Source organism: Necator americanus, chromosome I, assembly GCF_031761385.1.
Source record: "Necator americanus strain Aroian chromosome I, whole genome shotgun sequence".
Classification (NCBI taxonomy): domain Eukaryota; kingdom Metazoa; phylum Nematoda; class Chromadorea; order Rhabditida; family Ancylostomatidae; genus Necator; species Necator americanus.
This window is the reverse complement of record NC_087371.1, coordinates 12979479-12995418: the sequence shown is the minus strand read 5'-3', so window position 1 is coordinate 12995418 and position 15940 is coordinate 12979479. Positions and strand designations below refer to the sequence as shown.

Genomic DNA, 15940 nt, shown 5'->3' with positions numbered 1-15940 from the left:
CGCAAAAAGAATTACGTATTATTTTATTCCAAGAAGAACACAGAATGCCGAATAATTTCACTTAGCCCATCTGAAGGAGTACACCTTGGAAGATTTCATTAAAAGTCTACTAGAAAGGTTGCAAAAAATTGTAGAAAAGGAAGGAAGGAAAGAAAGAAAAGTATTTATTATTATTATTTAACTATCAAAGGAAAAGTATCTTTGTAATTTGGACCCGAGAAACCTGCTGATTTGAATTTCAAAAGAAAGGATGTCCAAGATGCCGTATTATTTATGCGGTGACGCAGTACAATTCTCCATTAACCGTTGCAGTACGGGTATCATGATGAACTGTAGCTACTTACTGTTTCTTCATCAAGGAAAGATGTTGAGAATTTGGAGTATAGATTAGAAAAAGCGGAAAAGTACCGTTCTGACGGTTTCTTTTATCTACCTTTATAGTGAAACGGTATTGTTACGAAAACTATACGTACTTATTTTTTTGTGTGGTATCTGTACAGTAGTTAGTTTTTAGAAACATCGACGATGATTGTAGAAGGTCCTTTTATTAAACGAGTTTTGGCGTCTACGAGTTCTTCAAGGGCTCAAAAAGACGTTTTTTTTAACAAATGATCTATGGATTGTTTTCCTATATAAACACCACATTGAGTTAGTGTTTCAATACTCGCTCAAGAATGGAAAACAATAATCAGAAGCGTTTCATCAGTTGTTACGAGATTCGTTTTCTCCAAAGATTACGTAAAGGAGGGTTTAGGATATTTTGTTGTAAGCAAGCTTTACGGGGTATATGATCGAAGAAATCGGTACATTTATATTTATATTGCTATCTACTATATGGGGTGTAGTGTAGCGGTTAGAGGTTCCGCTGGTTCGAATCCGCCCTAGTGCTCACCAAGGGGTCGATAAATTGGTACCAGACCTGTCTGGGTGGATAAAAACACTGACTTGACCCATCGGTTAGCCCCTCCAAGTCATTGTATGGGCCAGTTACACGTTCCTGAACTTCAAACGATTCTGAATTGAATTGAACGTGGGTGCGCCTTATCCTTTTATCCTTTATCTACTATCATATTTGAGGAAATTTTCAATCGCTGGAGTGACTTCTAAGATTTCTAGATTTGCAAGGGTTGGAAGTATTCAGAAGTTTCCTCTGTTACCTTCGACTTTCATTGTAGCGTTCACTTAACTGGGGATAACATTAGTGCTTCTGGATGCACTTACTGCTACTAAATCACGGTAATTGAAGTAATTCAAACGATTCTGAGATCTATGGGCGCTTCGTTACTATGGCGAAGGTGTTAAACGTCAAAATTAGTTTGTTTTCCTGCTGAAGCACTTAACAGGTGACACAACAACCGTTTATTTTATGGGATCTGTAAAAGTTAATGAAACTCGGAACTTTCAAAGATCGTACACCATTTTTTCCGGGAACTAAGATGTAGAGGCAATCATGGATAAAATCATGGATGTGTAGTTGTACTTTTTAAAAGGATAAGGATAAACTGTCTGGCACTAATCAATCGGCTTGGGATGCGCCATTCACTTCTATAGAGCAGCAGACTACACGATAATTAAGGTGGTCAGGTTAACAATACGTTTATTTATCGTAATTCTAAGATAAGATACTCGCCAAAGTTTTGAAATAGTAGAAGCAAAACCTGAAATTTAAACAAGAAAATCGCCACATTTGATACACACAGACAATCACTGTTCTGACCCTGTGATGCAAATTGAGACTCTTCATAGCTATTTGCTGTGCCTATTTTAGTCTTCTTGGTGAATAGAACATTTGCTGTTTTCAGAATATCCTTTGGATTACTGGAAGGCATCAGAATGCAAAGCAATCCTTAGAGTGGAACTGAAAGTGGAGACCCAAAAATCTGAGACCAACTTGCAACAACAACCAACGGGATGCCAAGGCTGTCTCTTCCGCTCGGTGGCGGACGCGACGCCCATGCCTCCATTCGGGGCACAGTGCGTTATTAGGTGCATCGTAGGGGATTCGACGCAACAAAACCGTTTTCCATGCTGTTTTTATGAACATTTAGCGGGAATTTAGCACGGTCGCGCTTTTGCTCTTGAGCTACACTCTTAACACTATCTATTCATTGACCCTCAATTTTTTGGTATGCTGCCGTTAATAGTCGTGTGTGCGTGATGGTAGTGAAGCGTGCATTATAATTGTTCGTCTGTAATCTCTTGTTTCTATAACAGCAGTTTTCCTGTTTTCAATAAATGGTGTTTAAAATTGACGCCTTTGGCATCGAAGAAATGGAAATTTTGAATTTTATGTCTACCAGCGAAATAACCTTGCGAGAGGCGAGCAAAACTATACTGAGATGAGTTGGAGATGAGCATAATTTCTTGTAATTTCTTAAAATTTACTTAGAGTTTTTAACTGAGGTGTTTCTATGTCTGAGGGCATTGAGTTCTCGTGAAGAATTCAAAAATACAAAAACTGCGGAAATCAAAGTGCCGAGAGAAAAATCTTCTTCATATATGAAGGTGACATAAGTAGAATATGAACAATATAAGGAAAAAGATTACCTGGTGTAGATGGCTCATTTTTAATGACCCTTAACATATTGAGGTCAAGTTGTGACATACAGATCACATTGTGATTTGTGGCCAAAAAATGCCTCGTCTACCTTTTTTACATGACTTTTCGGTTGAAAAGAAACGCAAAGGAAATAAAAAAAAGTGGATTTTGAAGTGTTTGAAGGTGCTCTCTGCGTATTTTCGGGTTGCCCTGGTTTTTGGCTAAGTAGACCGAGGTTTGCGTATCTCCGTTAGCATTTTAACAATAATTCCGGAGAATTACTCAGAAGATTCGGCTTTTTATTCAGAAGTACGGAGAGAATGACATTGAAGCTTGATATTTTTGCTCCACATATACAGTGAATTCCACCACTATTATAATTAGAAATACTGTATTACTACCGTATATCACTGTTTTAAATTATCAAACATTCTTCAAATATTTAAATGTGAAGGTGATTATGAATGAACAAACATGCAAACATAAAGAATTGAAGAAAATATCAAATTCTCAAACAAATCGAAAATGATATCTTAGGATTGCTACAAGATAAGGCTATTAGCCTTATTTCTAAAATGTGATCCAATCAGATGAGAATCCTCTCGTTTTCTACATTGCCCGCTGGCTCCAGTGAACAGACCTTGTCGTTTTCCTAAAAATCGTTGCATTTAGAAATTGGTGTTTGTTTCCCATAGGTGTCGCTATGTCCACCTAGGCAACTGAAATGAATTATCGACATCTACACGACCGAAGCGATTTATTATTTCGAACGAAGCGCAGCCGTCCGGTCGAAAGTAGGAGCCGACAACTATGCAAAGGATCTCTTACCAAAGTTTTCGGCGTCTTCTAGGGTCATGGGAAGTGGAGCACCAAGTGTTTCCGGCAGGAAAAATGTGCAAATCCCAGCTGATAGAGCCATAAGCCCCATGATGAGAAGAGGGAGGATTTTCATGTAGTCGCCCTGCAGGAGGTAAGTTTTAATTAAGCTCCGCTACTGTCTAAATATGTAAGTTTGCTAACCAGTTTCACTATATGAGGAGCCAGTAGAAGACCGGATCCGGCTACCATACTGCTCATACCCATTCCGATTGCTCGAACAACTGAAATTGCTCAAAGGAAACCTAGCAGACGTGCGTAGGCACAATGTCAGCTACCTGTTGGATACAATTCCCCAGCAAAAATGTAGATCACGGCGAAACCAGCTCCAACACCAAATTTCCCAACAAATGACGCCGAAGCCACAAGCCATGGGTAATCTTCAGGAACACAAGTGACCACATGATTTCAAAGATTTTGAAAGTAGGAACTTACTAGATGGTACAAACATTGCAGACACGCAACCAATGCCGCAAACAATCATTGTTGAGGCGAGAGTCCATCTAAAGGAAGGTGCATTATCCATAGGTGGGGCAATTCCCGTCACTTATGTCTATTTGGCTGGCCACAACGCTTGTACGCACAACGCTCTACTTGTAAAACCCAAGTTCCCACCGTCCTGTGCCGCCCCCCAGGTGGACTCGTCGTTGATCCCGGGCAGGCGAGAAAGCATAAGTCACGATTCCTATGTGTTAGAGAAAAAAGATAACTACATAACGATACCTTCTTCCAACAGTTTGCAGCAGGGGCCAAACTATGAAGTACGCAGGTAGCTCAACGGCACCGTTAATTATGAATGACCAGTAGTCATCAACAGGTAAATTCGAAACGTTTAATGTGAGCCCGTTGTAGATGATCGCATTCATTATCCTTAAACAAATAATTAAGTCTACTTGGATTTTTATGTATTTGTTGCATGAATGAGGTGCACCGTTCCGCCATAATTTTTGTTCCGTTGGTTGCGTCATAATAAGCATCGCCTCGCAAGAACGTTCGAACTTCCACTTTATCTATTTACGTGCACGAAAATGCGCCACCAGGATTGCCCTGCACCTGTGCATTAGTCACGACGCGACCACCGGCGGTATTAGAAATATAGTAAAGAGTATAGGTATTGCTTACTGACCTCTCTCATTGAAGGATCACAGCCGGTTAGTCGCGAGATGGCGCGTCCCCAGGTGGCGGATAGTGGGCTAACCACAGACTATTTCTGCTGTGCCAGGACTGACTCATGACACTCTTGTAAGAGGCACGTCGGTCCGGCCAAAAGCCTGCATTCGATGGAAATGTAAGAAAGGCCGTTTGGAGTCACCTCCAAACTCCATCTGTCCACTCCGGAAAAACGCAACGTTCAAAGACTCATAGGACTAGAGGCCCGCCACAGAAAAGGACTAGGATGACTATCTGTTTTAATCGACTATCGCACATATGCTAGCGGCAATTAAAGATCTGATGATGCAAGCTAGAATGATTAAATACAACGTCATCGGAATGGCCGATGACGAGACGACACCACCCACTGAGCGCCGTATATGCCACAAGAAAAGAACTGTTCATAGAAACATTCGACAGCAGAGACATAGCGGTTCAAGGGAGAACCTGTGCAAAGACCATTTTTCGCTGCAGTTCGCGATGGCCCCCGCTTCGATTCCAACCGCTATCTCCACCGGGACTGTTCGAGAGCAGCCGCTTACGCAACTGAGCTTCATTTCTTCTTTCACCGTAGTATATCAGCTGATATTCATACATTTGAACCTGTCGATCTCGCACTTCACGCCTGCTTTAAGCCCCCGTTTTCATATTGTTGTGAAAAAGAAACTGCAGAAAAAGTACGGAAATAAATTGTTGTTACCTGATTGATCTTCACTAACTCAATGCTGTTATTAGCAGTCATAATTTCACCCCATCACTATAATATAAATTAGAAACATTACAAAGAAAAATCCAAGCACCTTTTACGATGAGCGCTGTCTCTGAAATCGCATCACACGGTTTTGTCAGTGATTTTTCGGTGCACCTAACAAATGCTACAATTCGGAGGTAAAATGGAGCTATTATGGTAATCAATGGCATAGAGAGCAAAAAATTACAAAAAGCTTTCCACGTACACCAGCATGGTATGATTATGATATTTTGGATAAGTAATTCCAAACTGCTTGAAATTGAATTAAATTCCTTGTGTAAACTTCGTTACCGTTAGTTTTTCAAAGAAAGATATCTTCTAGGACTACCGACTAAAGAACTAACCAAATATACGTGACCAGCATAGTTTTCTTCCTCAGATTTGGTGTTCTGAAGAGATCAGAGACATTATGACTTCTTTTACTGTCCTCAACGCTTAGATGTTGGTTAACTTTCAACTAAATCGACATTTACATTTGAAAAAAAGCGTCACATGCACTGTGAGAAAAAAGGAAAGAATTCATTGTTAGCCATACTATTTCTAATAATTCCTCCACATTCACACTATCCTGTTTGCCGTTGATTCTTGCTATTCGTTGGAGTTGAACTTTTGCTTCTTCCCACTTATTGGCGGAAACTAGCCAACGTGGTGATTCCGGCAGAAAACTGTAATGAAATAATTGCTTTTCCCTGTTTTTCGGCACTTTTCTTCCACAAAACTTACAAGTAGTAGCAGAAAAGAACAGCAAATGGTGCGTTGCAAAAGAACGTAAGCTGTCGCCATCTGAAAGAAAAGTCAGATGAAAAAGAATTAAGAAGTGTGAAAAAATTCGTGGTGTTGACACAAATGATTGAAATTCCTTAATTGCAGTAGTGTATAGCAGCGTATGCAAAAGGCGAGCAAAGAGGCAGAAGGAATTCAGGAACAAGAATTGATGAGGTTAGTGCAGTTATCTACTACACGAGTCGTTTTTTGTGCCTACGATACAAAACACAAATTAATTTAACAAATCGCAATTATTTTTTCTAAGCCTACGTCTGCTATCATTGCTTTATTCTTTCGATGGAGTTTAAAGAAATTGTTAATCAAGTAAGAGACCATCTTTGTTCGTGTATTTACTGAAGTTCAACTTTCAAAGACTTTTTGAATATTTTCATTCATATTTGATTGAATATTTGCTGGTCGTTCTATGTTAGACAGATTTTTTTTCTGGCTCAGCCTTTGTTATAATTTTTTTTCATTCATTATGATAAATAGGTGATAAGTCAGTTTGCTCATTGGTTGCGCTCGGCAGTTCAAACCTAAGTGTCGACGATAATTAAGCCAACCTTTTGCGCAAGGTTGCTGCATTCTGCATGCATTCAGGATGGAGTTACCGTTTACAGAAATTATAAATATTCTATTACTTACTGTACTCTTATGAATTAGTCAGTTCAGCTTCATTGTGGGAAAAGGGTCCCTTACCGCAAAATTATTCAGCTAGTTTTTCGAACAATATAGTCAATTTTGGAAAATTTAAATGCTGGGATTATCACATATTGAAGAAGAAAGTGCAAAGTCCTATTGTTATAATCTGAAAAAAAGAACTGAAATGAATGCTTTCAGAGCAGTGGAGGCACAAAAGCGGGTGAGGGGTAAAGCTCAGGGGTACAGCGTTCGCCTCAGATGCGTGAGGTCTAGAGCTCAATTCCCATATTTCAAAATTTATTTGGAAGCCGAGAATCTAGCTCTGTTCGCTGTGGACGGATAGTATAAGAGGCGTAAAGTTTTGTTGAAAAGAAGAAATAGTGTTTTCTCATCGAGGTCTTCAATGGTAAAAGGTGAGAGCGCCACACAAATAAATGTTTTTTTTTTCTGATGTATTATATATAATGTATTTTTGGAGCATACTTACGGTGATAACGTACATCTTTGGGTGGGATGGGGCGGAAGGGGAAATGGTGGTGTATTTTGTGGAGCCATTACGTGTACCACATTATCAAATAAGCATCTATGACTGTCTGCTTTGAAAGCATCCACTTCTTCCAATACTTTTTGTTGTTGCTAGTAATAGATTTCACTTTCTGTATCAATAAATTCTTCCCTTTTAGATTTCTGATATTCTCCGAAATCAAAACAATAAAATTACGAAAAGAAGAGATACAGTGCCGGCTTTCCATGCAATAAACTTATGAAAAAATTTTGAAGTAATTTGCGAAGTCCTTTTAAAATTGGATCCCTATTTCACTCTCCCATGGACTTAAAGGCATCACCCCACGAATCTGAGGTGTTGCAGATTTCAGGTGGAGTATTCGGGAGTGCACGGAATGGGAGGGTATTGGAGTACACGGGATGGGAGACTATGGAGAGGGGGGAGATTCCGCCCATTTCTTCCTAATTGCCGTAAAAAACGGCCCGGAAGATGCAGCGCAGCACAAGGCTGGCGCGCTCCACTCCAACTCCTTGTAGAAAATAGTGCTCCAGAACGCCTGAAGTCGTATCTTCCGGACCGTTTTTTACGGCAATAAGGAAGAAATGGACGGAATCACCCCCTCTCCATAGTCTTCCATCCCGTAAACGAATACTCCACCTGAAATCGGTACCACCTCAGATTCGTGGAGTGATGCCTTTGAACAAGTGGTAGGCAGATGTGAAAATCACGTTGCCCATGCACACCGGAGTAATCGAAGTTGCTCCCATCTCGAAATGAATGCAACCAAATATTTTAGCAGATCAATAATAATACCTTCTAATAAACATGGCAACAACACCAAGAAGAGCCATTGCGGCACCGAAAAAAAGTGAAATCATAAGGCCTGAGAATATTCTGCCAGATTTTCCCATGAATTCCATACCTGAAGGTGAAAATGAAAAGCAACACGGAAAGGAATGTCATTTAGTGAGTGACAACGTCACTTACAAATAATGAAAGGGATCTGGAACAATGCTGGGAAAGGTAGACCTGTTAGAAATCGGATGATAATGAACGATTTAACATCCTAAAAGGAATTACTTTATCTATGAAACGACTCATTCCCCTTTTCTCACCTTAACAAAAGCGTTTATTGTTCCAAACACAACTAGATTTGCTAGTATAATGAAGAAACTTCGTCGACGACCAAATCTACAAAAAAAGTGGAACGAAAACTTTTTAAAAGTCTATTAACTAGGAAAAAAACTGAAATTTCTTACTTGTCTGCGATATATCCGAAAAGGAAGTTTCCAATGAAACTGCCCACATAGAACGATGTTGTTGAGATTTCCACCCAGTTCTGATGATCACAAACAAGATTAAACTGAAAATTCTCAAGTTTTTCAATCATCATAGTCAGTTACTGAATCTGCGCCTAAGCACAGAGGCCGAACCAACCCAACTAATTGCACTGCACAATTAGCTGCGCCGAAAACTGCTTACTTCAGTGACAAGACTGTCGATAAAGGTTGCATTGTCATACTCCCATCCCATCTGGCAAGGAATTAGACTGATGTGGTCCCTAGAACAGAAATAATGATTTCCACATGATGTTTGTAAGACGGATGAGATCCACATCTACCGTGATACCTATAAGAATCGATTGGTGCTGATGTGAACGATCGATAGAAGTCCATCTCTGTTTGGTTATACTGGAAGCAGCTAAGCACTTTCTGGAACGAACCAGTGATTCCATTGATTAGTTGCTGAGGCGTTAAAAACAGACCTGGTCATCAGTCTTTGGTCTGAGGTCGTCCCTATCATATGGAAGCCGACAGTGATGCGGTGGTGAACCGACTACGAACGGTTGATTAAAAGCAGAGAACGCTGATGGAAGACTGGCCGGAAGGCAAATAATGAAGAAGAATAGAATCTGATAGGGCCCAAAGTCTCCCACCTTAAAGAAACAGCTTGGTCAAGCAGTCAGTTCATGCCCAATTTTTGAGGTTTGTGTAAGTAGGTGTTTAGCGTTCCTCCCATCAAACTTTGCTTGGCGTCGCTTTTTTTTCATTTTCTCTTCAAAAGAGTCATCTCAGTTCTACCCAAGAACATTTAGTCAGGCTAAAGACATGCCGCATGCGCAACATGGATTTACGATGCTGACGAAATTGGCTAAAGCTGAGTAAATTATCTGGAACCTTTTCCTTTGCTTTTCCCGATAGTGTCGTTTGCTGCTCACACTTTTTTCTTTAGTATGATCTACTAATACTGTGCATGATTAAAAACCTCTGAAAGTACGTGATCGAAGTCGAAATGCTGTGATGCTCCGAGGAGAATCTGCGCGCTAATGTCGACAAGACGCTCCTGAAATAAAGAACGTTAGTGGAGCGACTGTGAGACAGTAACCTGGGAGGTGCCAGACAATGAATGCGATGACACCGCAGAACTACTACTACAGTTAGAGTGTAATAATTATTGAAATTAATTAACAATTTGTAACTGATACACTTTTGGTTCCATTATTAAATATCTTTAGGCATTGGTAAGAAAACTAGGGCGCAATATCTTCCAGTGAGTTCGAAAATACGGAGTCGAAATACTTTCTTAGGGAAGATTCATGACAAAAAGAGTTTTTTTCTGGTCTAAAGCCGTACATAAGACGAGCATGTATCCCACTGGATTAAATTAAGGAATCTGACGAGGTGAAGGAATCCGCCAGAAAATCTAGAGTTAGGGTTGTAGAGTGAGGGATCAGGGCGGTTCCGCTCATCTCCTCCTGATTGTCGTAGGAAATACCGTGAAAGACAACGTCAAGGACGACTTCAGTTGCAGCGCGCCACGCTTGTGCATGCGTCGCATCCAAGTGCGAGCTGTCGAGGGTCAGTGGTGTCTTCTCTTCGGCCTATTCAAGTGAAAGGAATGAACAGGCTGCTAAGCGGCCAGAACGTGTGCACAGAGAAGCGTTCTAACCTATCTCGTGATAACCAAAGTCGTTCCCACGCCGTTTCTCACGACAATAAGGGAGAGATGAGCGGAACCGTGATCCCGCAGTCTACTACTCCATCTCTATCTTTTCCCGCGGATTCCCTCGTCACGATAGATTCGTGGTATGGTGACTTCAATGGAATCGTAATGTTGGAGTCAGTAACGAATATTTTCGGGTCTCTCATCCGACAAAGAGTGATATTTCTCTTCTGATCTACTGACTAACTTTTTGTGGTGAATTAAAAGTTGGATTTTCCTTATATTAGGTTGATGAGGAAGACTTGTCAGGGTTTCCTTGGTACAAAAGTCTAGAACATCCGATGTTTGATCGAAACTCGTGAGGTATCATGTGGTACCTTGTGAAACATACCTGAAGCATCTCGTCAAAAGGTATATGTAACCGGTCCCTTCTTTAACGTTAAGCGCAGTGTTAATTTCTCAAGAGCAACTTCGGCCCAACATCTTCTATGAAGGGTGTCGGGGCAGTGAAGCGACGACAGCAGTTCACATCATAAATGGGGTATTGAGAGAGCGCTACTACCATCAGGACTGTCCAGCACCTCGCCTCGTCTAAAGAGGACACGATCTCCTAAGACAAGTCCCTGGTCGGGACACCCCCAGACCTGGAGTACACGGAATACTGTACAGCGAGTTGCTTCCGCAAGAGCGTACGGTCACCGCCGTCATTTACTCTCAGCCAGGAACTCGTTGAAGTTCGAGAAAAGGTTCGAAGAAAAGCGGACGAGGTTCGGTGCATCTCCTTCATGCTAACGAAAGACACTATATAGCTGAGGAGACCCTTCATACAATCGATGAACCATACTGGGACACATTGCTACCCCGCTCCTATGATTGCCACTTATTCCGCACTCTTAGCTGGCTAAGAAAACAAAGATACAAGTTCAGTGACGAGTCACGTCATTGAACTTGTATCTTCACGATAGTCACGTGGTCGCAGACTCTCTCAGCTTCCAGCCCCAAAATTCTAGGAGAAGGAGGTTGCAGACCTGCTGAGACTGGGTGAAGTGACTAACAATTGCGACTATATTGCTGAATAAAAGAAAATAAAGAAGTGAAAGATTACAAAACTCACGAGACTTTCTCATTAATCTAGTAGCATCACTTCAAATGTTAGGTTGAGTCACCACTAATCCAACAATGTGGTAGTAACGAGTTTTAAAGAACATAACTCAGCAAAGAGCTAACGATAATGGACGCGCGAGCTACAGTTTGATAGAGTATAAAAGGCTCTTAAAAGTACAGTCTAACAAACAAACCGAACTATAATAGTTCTTTTCCTGCCACCATACCGCGCAAATTCAACCCGTCGCCACTCCACCTCCGCAACGCCATACTCTCTCTATCTGGAATAGCACCTGTCTATTCTAACGTTCATCGGTGTGCTCAATGGGTTCATGAAGGTGCGGATGCATAAGACGTCGCTAAACCCAACGTAGACGCCAAAAAAGTTGTGCTCTGCATCTGGTGGGCTGTACGCGGCGTCGAATACTGAGAGCTGCTTGCCAAGAGATGTACAGCGACCGAAGATGTTTACACTGAACAACTGAGGAATTTAAAGGCAAATCTGGAAATTGCGTGGCTACAGCAGCATGAAGTTTACTTCCAGCACGACAACGATTGGCCGCACATTGCGAGAACTACCAAGGTTGAACTGATGAAGTTTGGCTTGATCACTTTACCACACCAACCGCTTTCCCCAGACCTGGCTCCCTCGGATTACCACCTTTTTTCCTACCTTCAGCGTTATCTGGATGGTCAAGACTTCCAAACCCGCGACGACATCAAAAAGGCACTCTATCAGTTCTTCAAAGACCAGTTCGCAGCGTTCTGGAGCAAGGGCATCTACGATCTGTCTAAAAGTGCTCCATATCAGTGCTTCAAACATACTTCAAATGAATCACAGTTATCGCTCGAATATTGCAAGATAAATAAAAAATATGGTCAATTTGTCCAGAAAGTTTCGACTCAACCTAACACGTCCCTTAGAACGTGATAATTGTGTGAAATACCTATATTTGCAAACGAATTTGCTTTGTGATTGCATTCCGAGGGAATTCTGTGTAATTTTATGTCCCGAGGTGTCCAGAAAGGTCAAGGAAAATGCTTCGATGCCGAAAACTATGTGTGAAACTTAGGAACGGGAACGGGTATCAACTGATTGCCCCTGAAACTGACCTATTGATTTCCAGCGATCTCTTCCTCTATGCTCAGTTCTGAACGACGATTTTCGTATTAGAATTTTAAACTGTGAGTAAAATGTTAGCTGGACTTTCTGTGGCAATCCTAGTAAATTCCTAGCAATATTAGGTTCCACCCTATAGCTATAAAAATAATCAAACACCTATTTCTTCGAGTGTTTTGGCTTCTCTTAAATCACAGTTAACTGCGAGAATCATGTTTTCGTGTTGATACAGCTACCCACCAAGAAAATGAAAAAAAAATGGTGGCTGTTCAACTGTGAACTTGGAGTTGACTCGCTGTCATGTAATCAGTTTCGTATGAAGCTACTTTTTTTGAAAAAAAGACTATGTTCTCTGAAGGAGGTCAGGTTAGATAGTGTTACTGAATACAGACAAAAGGTTTTTGCAGATCCTTCACGGTAAACTCTATAATTATTGTCATAAATGCTTTCAATTAGCGCTGATTGCGATGATTAGTCCGTGCAGATTAGGATGAACCTGCTTTGACTTTTTCTCGAAAAACCAGCTCTTTTGGCACATGGAGATGTTAATTAATTACCCATAAGTAGTCAATAATTTCACCGGCAACAAAAAAAAAGAACTCACTTACACCTAATTTTATCTTCAGTCGATTATGCAGTCTTCGTCGTAACCCAAGACCTTTTGCCACCTTTCCAGGGTGGTGTGTGTGTGATTCTCCCATCGGGGGTAGCGTAAAGGGAGAGGGTTGCATAAGGGAGTGCGCGTTGGCCAGTTGCGAATTGAGGATAGCATGATGACCAGCACAAAATATTACGTAGTAATTGATTACAAATACATTACATACATTGCAAAATATTGCAATAAGTAGTAATAAACGACTGCATAAATTACAAATATTATACTTAGTTTTGGGCGTAGAAAAAAAAATAAAAAGTAGAAAAAACTCAGATTCTGTGGACATTGATCGGGTCTGGGAGGAGACAAATAACTTCATCATAACAGATCCAAAAGAAAAACTTCAGATAGTTTTCAAGAGAAGAAGGTTTGCCCTAAACACAATCATATCGCTGTTTTTTCCCACCTCCTAGTCTTTCTGGAATGTTGATGGGAGAGAATGGGAAGAATGGCATTTTTTCCCATCCCTCTCCTATCAAGACTTTGAAAAAACCGAATACGCCCTGGAGAACGTTTGATGCAGCATGCAGCAGAGAAAATCCTCGGCTACAACAGTACTGGAAGATGACTTGCTTCGCTCTATGCTGCTTCGAGTTATCGAAGGGAATTTGGCGATTTTCTCCATTTAAAAAAAAGTGACAGCTTTTCAAAAAATCACCTATTTGTTCGGATGAAGGGTCTAAGAAAACCTCTATGTGCAACCTTTCCGGACCGCCTGGTTCTCCCAAAATTTTTATGAGTCAAATCCAAAAAAAGTCGGAGAATTTCAAACTTCGTCCCATCAAAATTCCAAAGAAAAAAAAATAAAGTAGAAAAAACAGCAATGTAACTGTTTTTTTAGGGCAAACCTTCTTCTCTCAAAAACTATCTAAACTTTTTTTTGGTCCTCTTATGACGAAGTTATTCGCGATCTCCCAGATCTAACATTGTGCATTGAATCTGAGCCTTTTTGATTGTTAAAATTTGTTAAATTTTATTTTATTTTATTTTTTTTATTTTTAATTTTTTTTAAACTATTGTGAACTGCATAAAATTAAATTCTTCATTTTTTAGAACCAAACTTTTATCTCTTTTGCAAAAATTTGCCTCAGCCAGGAGTCGAACCTGAAAGGACACATTGTCATATTGCTGGAACAAAATGTTGATTTTTTTTTTTCGTTTTTTTTCTTCGTCCCTCTGTGATTCGAGCTATGCAGCCACCTGACTATCCTATTTTTTGCTCGTATTATGTGCTTTGATCAGAATTTGCAGATAATTAATAGATTTTAGAGCAGAAATAGAACAGAATAAAAATGAAAATATTTCAATATCAGTATTTCAACAGTATTTCGGCAAATTTGTGTCTTCTAGTAAACGGTATTTCTTCGCTTCTGTCAGCTACGGATTTTCATAGTTCTCAATTGTTCCTCGGCAAATTTTCGACTATTCGAAACATGAAATTTCCAATATATTGAATTAGCAGTAGTCGGGAACTGTTACAGGAACGTTAAAGGAGGAGAAGAAGAAGAGGAAGAAGAAGGGGGTGGGCGTCGTATTCGAGAGGGTCGTTTCCCATTACCATGCTTGACCCTGCATCTTGTAGAATTTTAATCCCCTGTTCATAAAACTTCTAAAGTACCCATATACCCTCTGAAGAAAAATACGATTGTGGGTGAGGTCGTAATTTATCGATATTTTTGAATTCCTGAGCCTTTATTCCCTAGGGAATATTCCTTCCGAATAAATGAAAGTCAAATTGTGCTATATATGGAGAATATGGAGGATGTAGTGAAACCTCACAGTTTAGCTACCGTACTTTTTTTTCTGGGTGATCTTGCTGCGTGCGGCTTGGGATTATCGTGCTGCAGTACTATCCATTTTCTGTTTACCAGAGCTGGCCATTTTACCAACCTTCTCAGTTTCTTAAAGACGCCTTCGGACTGTTGACCGAGTAGCCTGAAGAGTGTATGCTATTTTCTGAATACTCAGTTTGGAATCAGTTCCCACCGGTTTTGAAGCGTCATTATCAAACTCAATAGAGCGTCCACTTCGATCACTATCAGACAACTCAACATCACCACTGGAAAATTTTCTAAACTAGTTTTGGCATTTATTGACCCCCAATGCGTCTCCACACACATCAGAAATTTTCACTGTTGCAACCGTCGCATTAACATCGATCGAAAATGAAACAGCTTGCGGTGACACAAATGTTCTTCAGCTGGCTGATTGTTCGCCATTTTACAACGGTGTAATAAAAAGAATTCAAGTGTCTTTAAGTTTTTACTTAATAGAACTTGATTGTCACAAAAGCCAAAGGCACGAGCTGTAATATGCTTTTCATGCTCTGAACTAGACTGAAGCAAACATTCCACGTTACTAATAATTGCTTACATACCGGTACTCCTACTACTTTCTGGAGTTAGGAGTTTGCCAATCTATTCACAATAATTGACAGAGTGAAGAATGAAGGCGAGGGTGAAGAAAATTGCTTTTGAAGGAAAGTACCTGGTATTTTCTCCACCTCCTATTTTGAAGACCATTGCTCATCAAAGAACGATCGTTTAGAAAAAAAAGAAAAGAAAAGATTCTGTGTCATCTTAAAATCAAACCGCTACATCTACCATAAGTACAGTCATGCAAATCCTAAACTCACCATACTTTTAGAGCGTTGACTGGCTGTATTGCCATTCAATCCACTTTCGTCTTGTGCATCATCGTGTGCAGTTGAAGAGATCATCGAGGTAATGAGATTTTACGTGTTTCGCCTACAAAGTGCCTGCAAATTTAGCTTTGCTGAAAGTTTAGGGCCTTAACTAATATGTTTCATATTTACTATATTATTCATATGAGGAATATTCACATCGACATTAGTATTAGAAAAAAGTCGATACCGTTGGCCTAGATAT

General features: G+C 40.3%; 1 protein-coding gene across 1 annotated transcript; it reads right to left on the bottom strand.

Annotated features, from left to right (window-relative positions):
* Positions 1 to 3081: 3081 nt before the first annotated feature.
* Positions 3082 to 15771, bottom strand: RB195_005355 (uncharacterized protein; the record flags this gene model as incomplete). Its single annotated transcript, XM_013436776.2, has 18 exons — positions 3082 to 3191; positions 3368 to 3500; positions 3560 to 3639; positions 3694 to 3795; positions 3851 to 3918; positions 4139 to 4285; positions 5663 to 5775; positions 5854 to 5983; positions 6042 to 6101; positions 8044 to 8152; positions 8218 to 8296; positions 8346 to 8421; positions 8490 to 8593; positions 8713 to 8791; positions 8860 to 8942; positions 8996 to 9166; positions 9496 to 9573; positions 15688 to 15771. The coding sequence occupies 18 exons, from the start codon at positions 15769 to 15771 to the stop codon at positions 3082 to 3084; spliced, it is 1806 nt and encodes a 601-aa protein (XP_013292230.2).
* Positions 15772 to 15940: the final 169 nt, after the last annotated feature.